This window comes from Dermochelys coriacea, chromosome 2, assembly GCF_009764565.3.
Source record: "Dermochelys coriacea isolate rDerCor1 chromosome 2, rDerCor1.pri.v4, whole genome shotgun sequence".
NCBI classification, from domain to species: Eukaryota; Metazoa; Chordata; order Testudines; family Dermochelyidae; genus Dermochelys; species Dermochelys coriacea.
In genome coordinates, this window is record NC_050069.1 from 95,914,119 (window position 1) to 95,929,347 (window position 15,229).

The 15,229-nt window shown below is 39.0% G+C and overlaps 1 protein-coding gene across 6 annotated transcripts in view; it reads right to left on the reverse strand.

Moving 5' to 3' along the window:
• Positions 1-15,229, reverse strand: part of CDH19 (cadherin 19) — a 160,596-nt gene that overhangs the window by 12,426 nt on the left and 132,941 nt on the right. For all 6 annotated transcript variants that reach the window (XM_038392792.2, XM_038392793.2, XM_043508162.1 and 3 more), the window contains one exon: positions 7,399-7,520. In XM_038392792.2, the coding sequence (XP_038248720.1) occupies positions 7,399-7,520 (122 nt within the window). The remainder of the gene's footprint in view (positions 1-7,398; positions 7,521-15,229) is intronic.

The following is a 15,229-nucleotide window of genomic DNA, read 5'->3' on the forward strand; positions in this document are numbered from 1 at the left end:
AACCAACCCTCCAGTGCAAAAGCTATTTCCTTCCAGCCCATAAACTCAGCAGCATCATTCAACTGATGTATTATAGTGGCAGTAAGTGAGAGATGGTGACAAACCCAGGTGTTGAATTGTTGGTTCTGGAAATTATGATAGACTGATTACTGAAGTTTTTGTTTTGGTTTTCAAGAAAACAAAATAGGCCTTATTTACAAATGTGTCAAAGCAGATTGTCATTTGCAAGAGAACAAAGTCAAAGTTAACATCTTAGCCCTGAAAATAATATCTTCCATCTACATGAATAAACAACCAAGTTGAACTCAATATAATGAGCAATATTTCTGCTTGCAAAGAGCAAGTATTTATCACTATTATCAATTGCTATTCAGTGAATTATGCATCATCAAGTACAACATTCAATGAATATCTTCACAGATCACTACAAAAGCCAATTTGTTTCTTTCATTAGCAGAGACTGGTTTCTTAAAAGTATGTTTTAATTAGATAAGGACCCAAACCAAAAATCTAGATCTGAATCTTTGATACTTAGGAAAATGTCATGTCTATTTTGAATAACGTGACTCTATTTTATCAGTCACTATGTCTTCATTTTGTATATGGATTTGAGCCTCCAGGACTCTGAGTACACTCAACTCCCATTGAACACAGTGAAGCTGAGAGACCCTCACTGTTCTGGGTGCTACAGTGGAGATTTTCAAAGGCACTTAGCCAATGGGAGCCCGGCATCTAACTGTCATTTGTCTTTGAAAATCTCCCCTGATACAAATATTTTCCATTCAAAGTGCTAAGTAAACATAAATTCCATTTCCTTTTAGGCAAGATAATAATCATGGGAGTATCATGATATCTGTCTTTTCTGTCACAATACTTAAGGAATGTACAATGAGGCAAGTGTGAAAGCAACAGGATATGCTGTTGTTGTGGGTGTCCCATATTCTTGGCACTCCGTCTTGTTCATGTGAGCAAGCAAACTTTCATCTGTATAAAGATCTCATGGAAAAACAGAAGTTCTATGCAGCCTTATCGTGGCAGTGCTAGAGCACTGATTGCTACTGCATGGGATGTCTCCCACATCAGACAAAAGGGTGTCTTCTATATAACTGTTAGGAATAATGGGATGTTTCCTCTTTTCCCAGAACTAGAGAGTATCTTGGGTGATTCCAATATGCAGAAAGGGGGGAGAGCGAACTAGCCCCAATCATAGCAGGAAAAGCTGCTCCCTCAACACTACTGTGAGAATAGATGCAAGATTATCTTTTGAAAGTGAATGTAATTGTCACAGATATGCAATATGTACAGAACTAGAGAATGAAGCCCTTTGCTTATGCATGTATCCAGTACAGAACAGGAAGCCATGGTCCAGCTTCCTCATGCTATTCTATCATGTACTCAACAAACCAAATTGACTATTTCAGCAGGTTTGATGGTAATGAACTCCATGCCTATAGCTGACAAACTGTATGGCTGTGTGTATTCCACAAATATTTGCTTAAATTCAAAAGCAAATTACAATTTGGTTGTGTTCATGGCAGTTTCATGGTCATTTTCCAAGAATTTTTGAATTTTACTAATGTGAGTTTCAGGAACAATGAAAGTTGAGCCTCAATGTTTGACTATTTGATTATAAAATTGGTACCTCATAATTAGCAATTTGTGCTTTATTGAATAGTTATGTCATGTGGCATTCAGTTCCATGATTGGCTAACTATATAGCTAACCAAGATACTGATGCAGTGGTGAGCTCCATACAGACACTGTAGTCTGGTCACATGGAGCTCATTGAAGATTGACAATATCACAGAAACTATTAATTATATATTTGATTCTGATACTCTCAATTTTCAATTGCTTTGTGCTGATTAGGAACATAGCCATCTAATCAGGAAACAAAACATTACAAATCCATCATGTTTGGAATTCTCAAAATATCTGCAGTTTCAAGTCAACAGAGCTGGTTTCCTATTTCACTATTAATTCATTGTGACAAAGTCCCTCCTCTGACTTGGTGGGTCCTGCACTTATTGGCAGATTTCCTTGCCTCATAGATTCACGGAAGCCCACAGTTTGGCCACTTTTGCTAGTGGCTCAAACCTGCTGTTCACTCAGCTAACCCCATCCCTGGCCAGCATGGGGAAAAGAAGGAGAACAATCCCCACAGTCTCTGCTGGTCCACCTAGTGGGTCGGGGGACAGGCCAGGAACCTTCCCCTCTGGTGGGACCTACCGTCCAGGTCAACTCCTCCTGTATCCAATAGGGAGTTGGGACGATGGGGAGAACCCAGGGCCCTGTACATCACAGCTGTCTATAGTGTTTTGTGTAACACCTGTGTGACAGCTACAACTCCCTGGGCTACTTCCCCATGGCCTCCTCCCAACATCTTCTGTATTCTCACCACAGGACCTTCCTCCGGATGCCAGATAGTGTTTGTACTCCTCAGTCCTCCAGCAGCATGTCCTCTCACTCTCAGCTCCTTATGCACTCTGCACTGACTGAAGTGAGGTCCTTTTTAAACCAGGTGCCCTGATTAATCTGCCTTAATTGATTCTAGCAGCTTCTTAATTGGCTCCAGGTGTCCTAATTAGTCTGTCTACCATAATTGGTTCCAGCAAGTTCCTGATTGTTCTGGAACTGCCCCTGTTATCTTACCCAGGGGAAAGGGACCTGCTTAACCTGGGGCTAATATATCTGCCTTCTATCACTCTCCTGTAGCCATCTGGCCTGACCCTGTCACATCATGTATAGCTAGCTAGCTAAATAAATAATATGTAAATAAATGTAGGCATGTGTATATATATTTTTCCACACAGTATCAATTATAACTAATCAAAATGAATACTTCTTTGACAAGTTCATTTTCAGTCTGGAATAATAACAAGCTGACTTTTTCCTTGTTTTTTGTCTTTGCTATTTAAAAAAAGAGAGGAAAAAAAGGGGTGGGGGAATGGGAAACCTGCCTCTTTCTGACTATTCTAAGCATATGCATGTATCTTGTGAGCTTCATCCTAGAATTGAAGGAATGCTGTCAACATATAGGTTGGGAAATGTCTTACTCTTTATTTCTTATTGGATCATTTCTACTAGGAATCAACATAAACCATATAATTCTATAAATGATTGAGTGCAACAGAAAGCTCTGATTTTTCTAAGTGTGAAGTAAAAATGATCCAGAAAGAAAGAAAAAGATATATTTTTCCAGTCTCCCTAGACTTGTTTGATCTAACCTGGGACAGGCTGGCACCTCAGTGCAGTGCAGTGAAGGCAGCATCAAAGTTTGAGAAGTTCTGCACTAACTGCTTGTGAATCAAGATCTACAAATCCTATTTGCTTGATGTGGGGAAAAAAGATAAGGAGGTTAGGTATTGCTTTCATAAGATTGTATCAGCTGATTGGATTTAAATCTAATTGCTATGAATTGTGTTACTTCGAAGCTCATTAATCTGGAAGCTCTAATAATCTAGGAGCCAATTTGAAAATGTGCATTTGTTTTTAAACTGAAATGTATCCATTATTTCTTCCCATAGAGATGTGGTTTGGAGTTTTCCTTGGAGTGCTCAAGCCCACTGATTCTTTACATAAAAGTTCAGCTCTTTTTGCCAGATTTGTCAGAGGTAGATGGAGCTGTCAGTCTGGATAAACCATGGGCCTGCCAGAAGTTTGCTAAATGTTCACTACCTGATATCCACTGTATTCATTGTTTGAAATTATTCACAAGTTGCCTCCTTGAAATTCATTGAAATTATTTCCACTTTTGGACAACTCTTGTATGAGCACACTCTACCAGATCAGCCTCAACTACGTGGTCAGGAAAAGCTCATGCTTTAGCTAACCATAATTACAGTACGGCAACTTGGTCCATAGTAACACATCCTCTCAAAATACCAGAAGCTGGATTCCCATGCATTAGCAGATGCAGTTAGGGCAAGAGGAGGTTTAAATCCCTACACACTACTTCCATTTTCTTTTATTCTCTATGGAGATATCCCCATTTCTCTTCCTCCCTGTTTTCTTATCACTGCTCTTTATGTGCTACTTGTACATGATCAATAGACATACCAAGGTAAAATAATAAATGTTGTCTTACCCATCAATTTCTCTCTTCTGATTTCAAAAATTCTTTAAAAATATGACTTGTTAGGAATGGTCTATTTTTGCAAACTGCTCATTTTCAACCTGAATCATGTACATCCAGTTCTATATACAACTTGGTATTCTTTGTGAGGGTTTTGTGTGTGTGTCTGTACAACAATTCATTTTATAGGAAGCTAATATCACATAAATTATCTTCACTTGCACTGTAACTGCTGACTATTTTATTATATGCTAAGTAGTTGGGTAAATGCATGGCTTTTTCTGATCTCTAACTCAAAGTGCAGATTATGTAGTCTCTGCTTTTGGATGTAATAAGTAAAATTACAAAGTAAACTACAACATTAAAGTCAGTTCATATGTGATCATCAAATTAGAAGAATTCATGCAAAACAAATATACATTAGAAAAGATAGCACTAATTCAAAATATAGGTGAACTCAGTGCATCTTGTCTTCAGCTGAAATCTGCATCTTGCCTGATATGAAGAAAGACTAGGAGCCACAAAGGGGTTGAAATTACCATACATATAACTGGACACATTCTGGATGCTCAACTCACTTACCCTATCCCAGAAAGTCATTTGATGTAGTACATTTAAATGTCTCAAGCTGCAGTTTTGAACTAGAGTCAATTCATTAATGCCCAGTGAGTAAGACTTGCTGGGCTAAATTCATTCTTGCTATGACATCTGTGGTCTTACACCAGGGATGTATTTGATCCATTTTGCTTACTGGCCATTTTTATAGATTTTGGTATAGAATTCAATGGAGTTTGTAACTACTGTAATAAAAGCAATAAAGAAAAACTGTCATACTGTGGTCAACAAGTTCCTAAAATGGATGAGCCTATTATTTATATATATAGTGGTAAGGTCAAAGAGATTCAATGTGAATCCAAAGAGAATCCAACAGCCACATGGTTTACTAATATTGTTCTATTAGATCTGATGCTAGCAATAGCTATAATAGGATAGTATTCTATTTTATATAGCACCTTTCATGCTCAAGTAATTTTGAAAGTAATAGATTTAATACTGATAGTGCACTGAAAGTGGTTTCTCGATGTGCAAAAGGAAACTGCCTTCCTGGCTACTATGCAGTTGATGTGTGGATTATAGGAAGGTGCCAGAACTATAACATAAAATGGATAATGAAAAATCCATTCAAAATGTCTGATAAACCTGATGGATGGATTTGGACCATAGCCAAAAATATCCATCTTCTTTTACATTCATTTTTATTGTCAAGCTATCTTTTCAGATGATAGTCCCAAGAACGCAAATGCCATTCTTTTATTTGACGCACTTCCAGGGACTAGAAAACATAATATAACAAGGAAAAATGAGAGCAAAAGTAATTTGCTAAAAATAGACTGAGAACTTTTTAATAATCTTGGAGATTTTTTTGGCAAAAAGAAAAGAAAATTTAATTCAAGGTTAGCATTGTTCTTAGATAAGCTATAGTATCATCCCACTGTCTTTGAGTTTGGCTAAGCAAAAGGGCATTTTTATTTTATGTATTGTTTTAGTTCCTTTGTTTTCTAAAATATGGCCCTTTTATGCTCTTGAATCATTCACAAATAATATATTTATATGTATTTACTTTTTGTTTTCACTTACAAACTGGATTGACGTCAACAATAAAATCCTCCAAATCCCACAGCATAAGGAACTTTTCCTCTTCAATAACTCCTCCCCATTCTGAAAAACCTGAGAATATCAGTAAGCTTTGCAGTGCCCCATGAAAGTAAACAAACTCCAGCTCTGCCAGGCTAAGAAAGGAAGCAATTTCCAGAGTTAGGAGCCTTTCACTGAAAATACCCCTCAATACCTTTTTCAGACAGAAATAGGGGGGAAGCTACCTCAAGCACTCCAGCTTATCATGATGGTCCCAAAAGCCCTGATCTACCATTGACATTGTGTGGACAACCCTGGGCCATCATAGAGTTAGTTGCAGAAAGATGGCCAAAAAGAGGGGTTGTATTTGACTGACTGATCATAGCCAACTGAAATCAATGGAAACCTTTCCACTGATTTCCATGGTCTATATATCAGGCCCTTAGAGTTTGAAAGAGCGCCACTGAATTCAGTGGGCTATGGATTGGAATCTGAGTTAGGCAGGAACAAAACCATTTAGAGCTTCATAACGTGAAGCTTACAACTTTGATTGCCTTGTATTAATTCTCACTATATATAAATTCTAAAATCTAAATTGATCTGTTAAGTGATCATCATAAATATACTAATTTTAACTCTAGAGTCCTTCTGATGAAAATATAAAAACATTAATAAAATCTAACTATATGGAAAGCCTACAAAAACAGTCTGTTAAAAGTAAAGGAAGGTAAGATTTATATTACACATGAGCCATAACAATCTCTTTTTTAAACCATTAAGTTAAGTAAAATGTCTTAATCATTGACTGTGATAATTATGCATTTCAGTAATAATTTCTTATTATTCCTTCCAAGAGTGTTTGGTGTTGAGCAAGTGACTTAACAAATCTCTGTTCTATAGTTTTCCCATCTGTAAACTGTGATAAATATTATTTTCCTACTTTAGATAGGTGTGGTGAGATTCCACTCATTAATGTGTATTATTGTTTTCAGCAGTGCCTTTCTTCCTAGAGGATTTCAGAGCACAGGGGAAATTATATGTAAATTCAGAGATTTCTTCACCTACTCCTGAAAAGAAGTCATCTTTGGGGCAGAACACAACAGCAATTCATCAGCCCACAACAACATTATGCAACAGTAGTAACTTTAGAAAAGAAAACAAACGTCATTTTGAATTATGAACAAATGAAAAAAAATTGATCATATAAATATTTGTTTGTAAATTATATTATTTACTAAAATGATATCATTGCATTTTTAGTTAAAGCATTAAAATATGCTAATAGGACCCAAAAGACTTCATTTTACTTCAATGGGCTTTTGATCAGGGTACATAATTAAAGATTTAGACCTTACTGTATTCCAAAAGACAATGAATAATCCTCTCAAAATGCTATACATAATTGCTGAGAATCTCAGTCCCAATAGGATTTTGTCTCTGTGACATTAAACTGTACTAAAATTATGGTGGTTTTTTTACCAGTTTCCTCCTCTACCTATCTAAGATTATGTTTCCTTGTTTGGTTGCCGGGGATATTGTTCTTATTGAAATATACTCTATACGATTATCCTGCATTTGTAATATCGAAATAAACTGGGTTCAAGAAAATAGCAATACCATATGCCAAATGTCTTAGGTCACTATAAAGGGAAACAATATGGTTACCCAACAACTTTTCAGCCTCTTACCTGTCCAGATCTTGCATTTTCACACACATAAATCTCATAGTGTTTTGGGAATTCTGGAGCATGATCATTAACATCAAGAACTTGAACATACACAGATACTTCAGAAACTTGTTCTGGATTTCCTAAATAAAAGGAGGAAAGGACATCAATGGTTACATTCTAACCCATTGCATGTTTTCAAGAAATAAGGGTATTCAAATTTTCTATTAAGTGATGACAATCTTTAGCTGAGAAGGAAATCCTTACTGATACCCACAGATATTGCCCAAAATATTAATCGGTTGGGGTATTCCTATCCATTGTGCCGTAAAATTATTTTAGCAAGGTAACACTTCTGATTATAAGATTGCAGCGGCAACCAAGAAGAATTTCTGATATTGTAATTCATTTCAAGAAGCAGACAAAATTGTAAAGCAGAATCTCTCTTTATTATTATTATGATTATATTCTGTTAATCCATTGTCTAAAAACACCCTCCCACAAACCACCATATTTTTTAAAAAGGCAATTTAAAAAAAAGCTCTTTTTAAATCATCCACAATGCTTTCGTTAAATGTTGGATTTGTTAATTTATCCATTGGATTATAAATTGATTTATTTTGTAAAAGGAAGCTATGGGACCTGATCCTACAAGCTGGTCAATGCATGCCAACTGTTGTACCAGCACAGAGCTCCATAGACTGTAATGGGGCTTTCCCCAGGCATAACACTGTAGAGTACTGGAGCCATGGATTCCACTAGAGCTGGTCTTAATTGACATTTCAGAGGTTTGGGCAAAAACAAATTTCACCAAAAATTCCCACTGTTTCAAAAATATCCAGCCAGCTCTAGCCATAAACCAATCAGGATTGATGCACCATCCTCTGGTTCATTCTCACGGGTTGAGAAACTGTATTCTAGAGAAATGAGGCCCATGAGTAACAACATATCCACAAGCCTCCAAGTACACAGGTGGGTGCAGAAAACTGAATATTTCCAAACTTTCCCAAACTAGCATCTTTGTTCAAAATACGCATACATATAAAAGGATGAACTCTTAGGTCTTGTCTACATGCCTATGTTGTACCATTTTAACTATATTGATACAACCCCTCTAGTGTGGATACAGTTATATTTGTATAGCTGTACTAATACCTTTTTCTGGTATGGAAGGGGGATTTAGCTACATTTGTATAGGGTATCTTTAATTGGTATAATGGTGTCCACAGTAGTGGGCTGTAATGCTTCCCAGGGGGTTATGAGACACCTCGCTACCACTTGCCATTAGCATGAGGAAGCTATGTCTGTGCCTGCCGTGTGTCAGCTCCCTGACTCCATTGGCCACAGGAAACACAAGCATTCCCCTCCTAGCTAAATCAGGCTCTACTGTCTAGTGATAGGCTTGCTACAACCCCTCTGAGCATCTCCCTATTGTGTCGAAGGCTTGGTCCATTAGAAACAGACTTCACAGATTTGCTACTTCCAAAGTAGCAGCTTACAATTTTCCACTTAGATCACAGCACTCCTTAACACACAACACTTAGATATGTTCATAGCGAAAACAAGCAAAAGTTTATTTAACAAAGAGTAAAGATTCAAATGATAGAAAGTAGAAATATTGGAAACAAATGATGACTGCATATAAAATAAAATCATAACTCCCATTCTAGAACTTATATTTATTTAATTTTCTACTTTCATATTTTACAGATCAATGCTCACCCCGAAGACCTTGCAGTGTTTTTCAACCAGGGTTGATCTTTCATTCATGAGATAAGTCACACTGCCAGTTTGCCTCCTCAGTGAAAGATGCCAGGAGGTACCTCTGCTCCCCCAAAACACTCCAACAATCCACTATCTTTACTCGGAAACAATATTCCCTCCTGCTGCTTTATTTCTTCCTGTAAATATCCTCTCTCATATAGTTCACAATCTCTTGCTTCGAATTTTAGCGCAGTATGTAAATAGAGCTATACTGTGAAGCAGACAATACACAATTCCCAGCCAGTGAGATAGCTTCTATTACCCCCTGCCTGGAAGGAACTGGTATGAGGCATGTCACCATGTTTATCTAAACTCCAAGGCATTGAGAATATAATTTCCAGTATAGATACCCAACTCCTTAGCTATTGTCTGTACATTCATTTTGAGATAATTATGATACTAGTGAGCTACAGGCTCTCATTAGAAATCTCACATGCCATCATTTTGTGAATTATTGTGCATATATTTGACCCAGGGGATTCCTTTAAAAGTCCATGGACCACCCGCCTATTCCCTCACCCAGTTGGCACAAAGAAGTTCCTGGGCCACAGGGTACTGATATAACTATTCCAGTAAAAAAAAAATCAAACCCTACTCAAAATAGTTATACTGGTACACAATCTGTACGCAAATCAGACCTAGAAATATTCTTGCTCATTTATTAAAAGATTCACAGAATGCCTCCTAAAGTCAATAGGAGCAGGGCGGTTGAGGGTGATCAACAACTTTTGGAAGCACTCTTCACATTACTGAATTAAACCTCTGCTGAGAGAAAGAGACAGTACAAGATTGTACGTATGACAGGCACCCTAATAAACATACCACTTTGGCGCCAATACAGCAAGGCACTTGAGCACATACATAGTCCTACTGAAGTCAACAGGAATACTCACATGCTTAAAGTCAGGTGCTTTATTGGATCAGGAGCTGAAGCATAATATTTTCCAGTGAACAGAACCATTGTAGTACATTCTTGTTGATGAATGACACAACCTGGTCTGTCTATACAGCATGATTGATATTGGCAAGACCCTTCACAGTAGTTGACAATGCAAACTGTTGTGTGCTAGCATAAACTGCCTGCTGACCAGCCTTCCCATCAGGCTGCTTCCTCTACTCAGGAAAACGAGTCAAATGGATCATGAAGATCAACAGCAAAAAAAATAAGTAATCAATTAACTATTTTTAGATGTGCAGTTCACTAGTTTCTTACAACAAACACTGGAATCTGAGCTGATGCAAGAGGGAATGGTATCAGAAATAACTGTAAATAAATCAGGTCAGATCTGTAACTGGTGAGTAGTGGCAGAGCCCCATTGAAACCAGTGGAGCTGGGCTGATTTATGGTAGGCATCAGTTGTAGGCATCAAAGTTCATGATAACTCCTTATATTAACCTCTTCATATCTTTCTTGAAAGATTTCTTTTTGAGATGAAATTTCTCATGCTTAATGTTAATAAGAATTGATTGGGAATTTATTAATAAAATTGGTTGGGCTATTTTTTTTACATAACGCCAGCATGGAAAAAAATAATCATGTATCTTAAAAACAATTTTGACACTGCAGTTCTCACCCTATTTGATGCAGGTATGTGGTGAGGAGATTTGGCTAGGATGGCAGAGGGAATACATCTCTGGATTCCTGGTTAGTTTGGGAGGGAATAGCAGCACCTCCCCACCATCCCTCTTGACACTTCATGGACAGAGCTTGAGTGGAGTGAGGTGATTTTAGTTCCTGTCCTCAGAGCCTGATTGGCCCATTTATAGACTGCATGGGCACCTCATTGGCCTGATGGCACCCTCTGAAAATGTGAGTGTGGGAAGTTTATATTGCTCCTCCTGGCCATGAACTACCATTCACACCAGTTTTATTTCTCCAGTTACCCTTCCATTTGGTGTTTTTGGACATTTATCTGTTTCTAATGGTAGATTCCAAACTTTTCTCTTAGCTTTTGGCCAGAACCCTCACATAGCTAATTTTCACCTTCCTCAGAGAACACAAGAGGTTTTTCTTGAGATGAAATATTGTATTATTGAGTTATTTGTCACAACTGTGTAATATCTGTCCAGGGCATGTTAACTGAGGTAGCGGGGGAACAGAGTTGCTTCTGCAGTCCCAGGCACTGGCCAGGTGGCATCTGACTAGACCCTTGCTGCGCATTGCATGGTGAGGGAAAGGGGTCAATACTTATGCAGAAAGACATACCTCTTGTCTCACCACTTATCCCTTGCACAAAAAAATGAGGATATCTGAATCTGAGCATAGATATATTCCTCAGCTCCTATGATACGATAAGCAGAACATTTACTAAGTAGAGCACAGTCTGCATGAGAGGAAGAGGAAGCTGAGAGACAGCTAGATTCCAAGACAGTGGGAGATACACAGTAACAGAGTGGCTGGTGTCTAGGAAGGTTCTTTAAGAAGAAATCAAGGTTGTAGCAAAAAGAAAAGAAGTACTTGTGACACCTTAGAGACTAACAAATTTATTTGAGCATAAGCTTTTGTGAGCTACAGCTCACTTCATCGGATGCATGCACTGGAAAATATAATGGGGAGATTTATATACACACACAGAGAACATGAAACAATGGGTTTTATCATACACACTGTAAGGAGAGTGATTACTTAAGATGAGCTATTACCAGCAGGAGAGCGGGGGGGTGGGGGGAACCTTTTGTAGTGATAATCAAGGTGGGCGATTTCCAGGGTTTGACAAGAACATCTGAGGAACAGTGGGGCGGGGGGGGGGAATAAACATGGGGAAATAGTTTTACTTTGTGTAATGACACATCCACTCACAGTATCTATTCAAGCCTAAGTTAATTGTATCCGGTTTGCAAATTAATTCCAATTCAGCAGTCTCTCATTGGAGTCTGTTTTTGAAGCTTTTTTGTTGAAGGATAGCCACTCTCAGGTCTGTAATCGAGTGACTGGAGAGAATGAAGTGTTCTCTGACTGGTTTTTGAATGTTATAATTCTTGACATCTGATTTGTGTCCATTTATTCTTTTACGTAGAGACTATCCAGTTTGACTAATGTACATGGCAGAGGAGCATTGCTGGCACATGATGGCATATATCACATTGGTAGGTATGCAGGTGAACGAGCCCCTGTTGGCATGGCTAATATGATTGGGTCCTATGATGGTGTTACTTGAATAAATGTGTGGACAGAGTTGGCATCAGTCTTTGTTGCAAGGATAGGTTCCTGGGTTAGTGGTTCTGTTGTGTGGTGTATGGTTGCTGGTGAGTATTTGCTTCAGGTTGGGGGGCTGTCTGTAAGCAAGGACTGGCCTGTCTCCCAAGGTCTGTGAGAGTGATGGGTCATCCTTCAGGATATGTTGTAGATCCTTGATGATGCGTTGGAGAGGTTTTAGTTGGAGGCTGAAGGTGATGGCTAGTGGCGTTCTGTTATTTTCTTTGTTGGGCCTGTCCTGTAGTAGGTGACCTCTGGGTACTCTTCTGGTTTTATTGGAGACCAAACTGGCCAAATCATGTAGAAATCAAAACAAAGTTTGCTAATGTAACAATGTGATTGTCCCTTGTGATAAAATCCTATCCAATAGGTGCAGAGAACTAAAGAAGTTCTGGACTCTCAAAGGCCAATCCAAAGTGAGGCAGGAGAAAAAAGCCTAGGACTAATCATGATGCCAAGAAGAATATGCTCTTGGGAAGAAACAGAGGCCTCTCAGAAAAACAAGAAGTAATTTATACTCAACAGAACCAAGTAAAGGTACCTCAGTCATCACTGTGTAAACAAAAAAAGATTTCAAAGTAATTTGTTGTTATTAACTGAATCTGTAAGAGAATGAAACATATTTATGACACTGCAGATTCATTTGGGAAGAGTATGAGATGGATTGTAACAATTCAGCCAAGGCAGATTGGGTGGGCTTGCTTCAGAGTAGCACGGAGATGCACCACACCATGGCTGAAAGAGGATGTCCACTATTGGCCAGAGTCATTCCAGAGCCAGAAATAGTGTGTGAGAGAAGGGCAATATGGGGAAAACTTCCCAGAGTCCTCTCTGTTGCTGTGACTGACTGGAGTCATCCGATGTGTTGGCAGTAGCATTTTTTATCAGACTAGGAGGAGTGAGGTTGTGTGTGTGTGTGTGTGTGTAACAGGAAGCAAACAGAACAGTGTTGAGCTAAAAGCATTAATTAAAATGAGAAACAAAGAAAATGCTACAGATGGAATCCTGGCCTGACTGAAGTCAATGGCAAAATTCCCACTGACTATTATAGGGCCAGGTTTTCACGCTGAGTATTGGACTGGAGGGAGTGGAAAATGTTTCAAAGATAGAAGCGTGACTTAAATGTCAAACATTGTATTTGGAATTATAGGAAGATGCCTAAACTTAGTCTGAGTAGCTTGTCTTTTATGAGTACCAAGCACCCAGCAGCTCCTATTAACTTCAGTGGGAGCTGCTGGTTACTCAACCTTTTTGAAAATCAGGCCACACGTTTAGGGACCGGAGCATATCTGTAAGCATCCATTTTTGAAAATATTGACTTAAATAATTATTCTATGTATTGAATCAGGTATTGAAATGTGAACAATGCTGGGAGAAATGCATTAAAGTGCACCATCAGTGAAAAGAATTCCTTGAAAACCTAAAAGACAAAAAGGGAGAAACCAGGCAGTGAGTATTTCCCCCCCATAATAAGTTCACTTGTAAATAAAATGTAAATGGAAAAAAAATCAGATCACTTACTTGATTAGGCTCAGCCAGGTTGTGACTGCATGTTCTCCCACCTCATTTCCTAGTGGAGATGAGCAGGAAGGAAATATTTAATGGTAATGCTAAAAGGTAAAAATATAAAAGAACTATATAGAAATTGAAAGGCTAATCAATAAAATCACACTTATCAGACAAAACTGGAGTGGTGAGTTAAATCCTTTACCTTCCATGCTTAAGAGCTGGAGAGAGTTGTGAATTCTGTAGTCAAAAGAAAATTCTGAAGCTCAGTATAAAAGGTGTGGTGTGCTGAACTATTCAGGACAGATGGTCCTTTCTGTTATCTTTTGCTGGTAACTACTTAGAGCTGATAGTGAACCACGCCTCTGGACATCCAAAGAAATAGCAAATTAGAGTCAAAGTTGTCCCATGTTTCAGTCAGCTGTTACCATCAGAAGTACTTGATGGAGATGTATACTTCAGTTGACAGAAATTGGAGGCAGACAACATTTTGGCCCCTAATGACCTTCCTTTTGTGAATGAACAAATCACCCTCAAGTCAGTCTAGTGGTCAAGTTTTCTTGTTCTGTTTGCATTATTAGAGTGCTTTTATTTCTGATTTTGATTGTGTACTCCAGGGATCGGCAACCTTTGGCACGTGGCCCGCCAGGATAAGCCCACTGGTGGGCTGGGCCGGTTTGTTTACCTGCTGCATCTGCAGGTTCGGCCTATCACCACTCCAGGCCAGTGTGGACTGCAGGAAGTGACGCAGGCCGAGGGATCTGCTGGCCGCCACTTCCCGCAGCCCCCTTTGGCCTGGAGTGGTGAACTGCAGCCAGTGGGACTGCGATCAGCCGAACCTGTGGACGTGGAAGGTAAACAAACCGGCCCAGCCCGCCGGGGGGTTACCCTGGCAGGCCACGTGCCAAAGGTTGCTGATCCCTGGTGTACTCTATAAAGGCAGATTAGCACCTACCAAAAGACAGAAAATATTTGGCTTGATTGACTGTTGCATTGGAATTCCACTCAGTGCATGATGGAGGAAGAGTGATTAGCCATCTGGTTCTGGCTCTGAGAATCTCAAGGTCAGACCTGGCACAAGTAGACATACCATATGTTGTGCCACTGATGCATGCTCCTTAATGCAACTTACATCAGTGGAGGATTGTTGTGGAACTCATCCCTGTGCCCCTCAGCCTCCTATACTGAAAAATGGTCGGAGATGGAGGCATGACTATGGTGCAGATGCCAGGACATTTATGGGATTTGAAGCTGGATTTATGCCATCTGGTTGGTGCAAAGGGACTGTAACTATGCATGGCCCATATGGGATGACATCCAGGTTCCACTGTCATCAATGGTAGTTTTGCCATTGGGGTTAATGGAACCAGAATTCTACCCATAGTT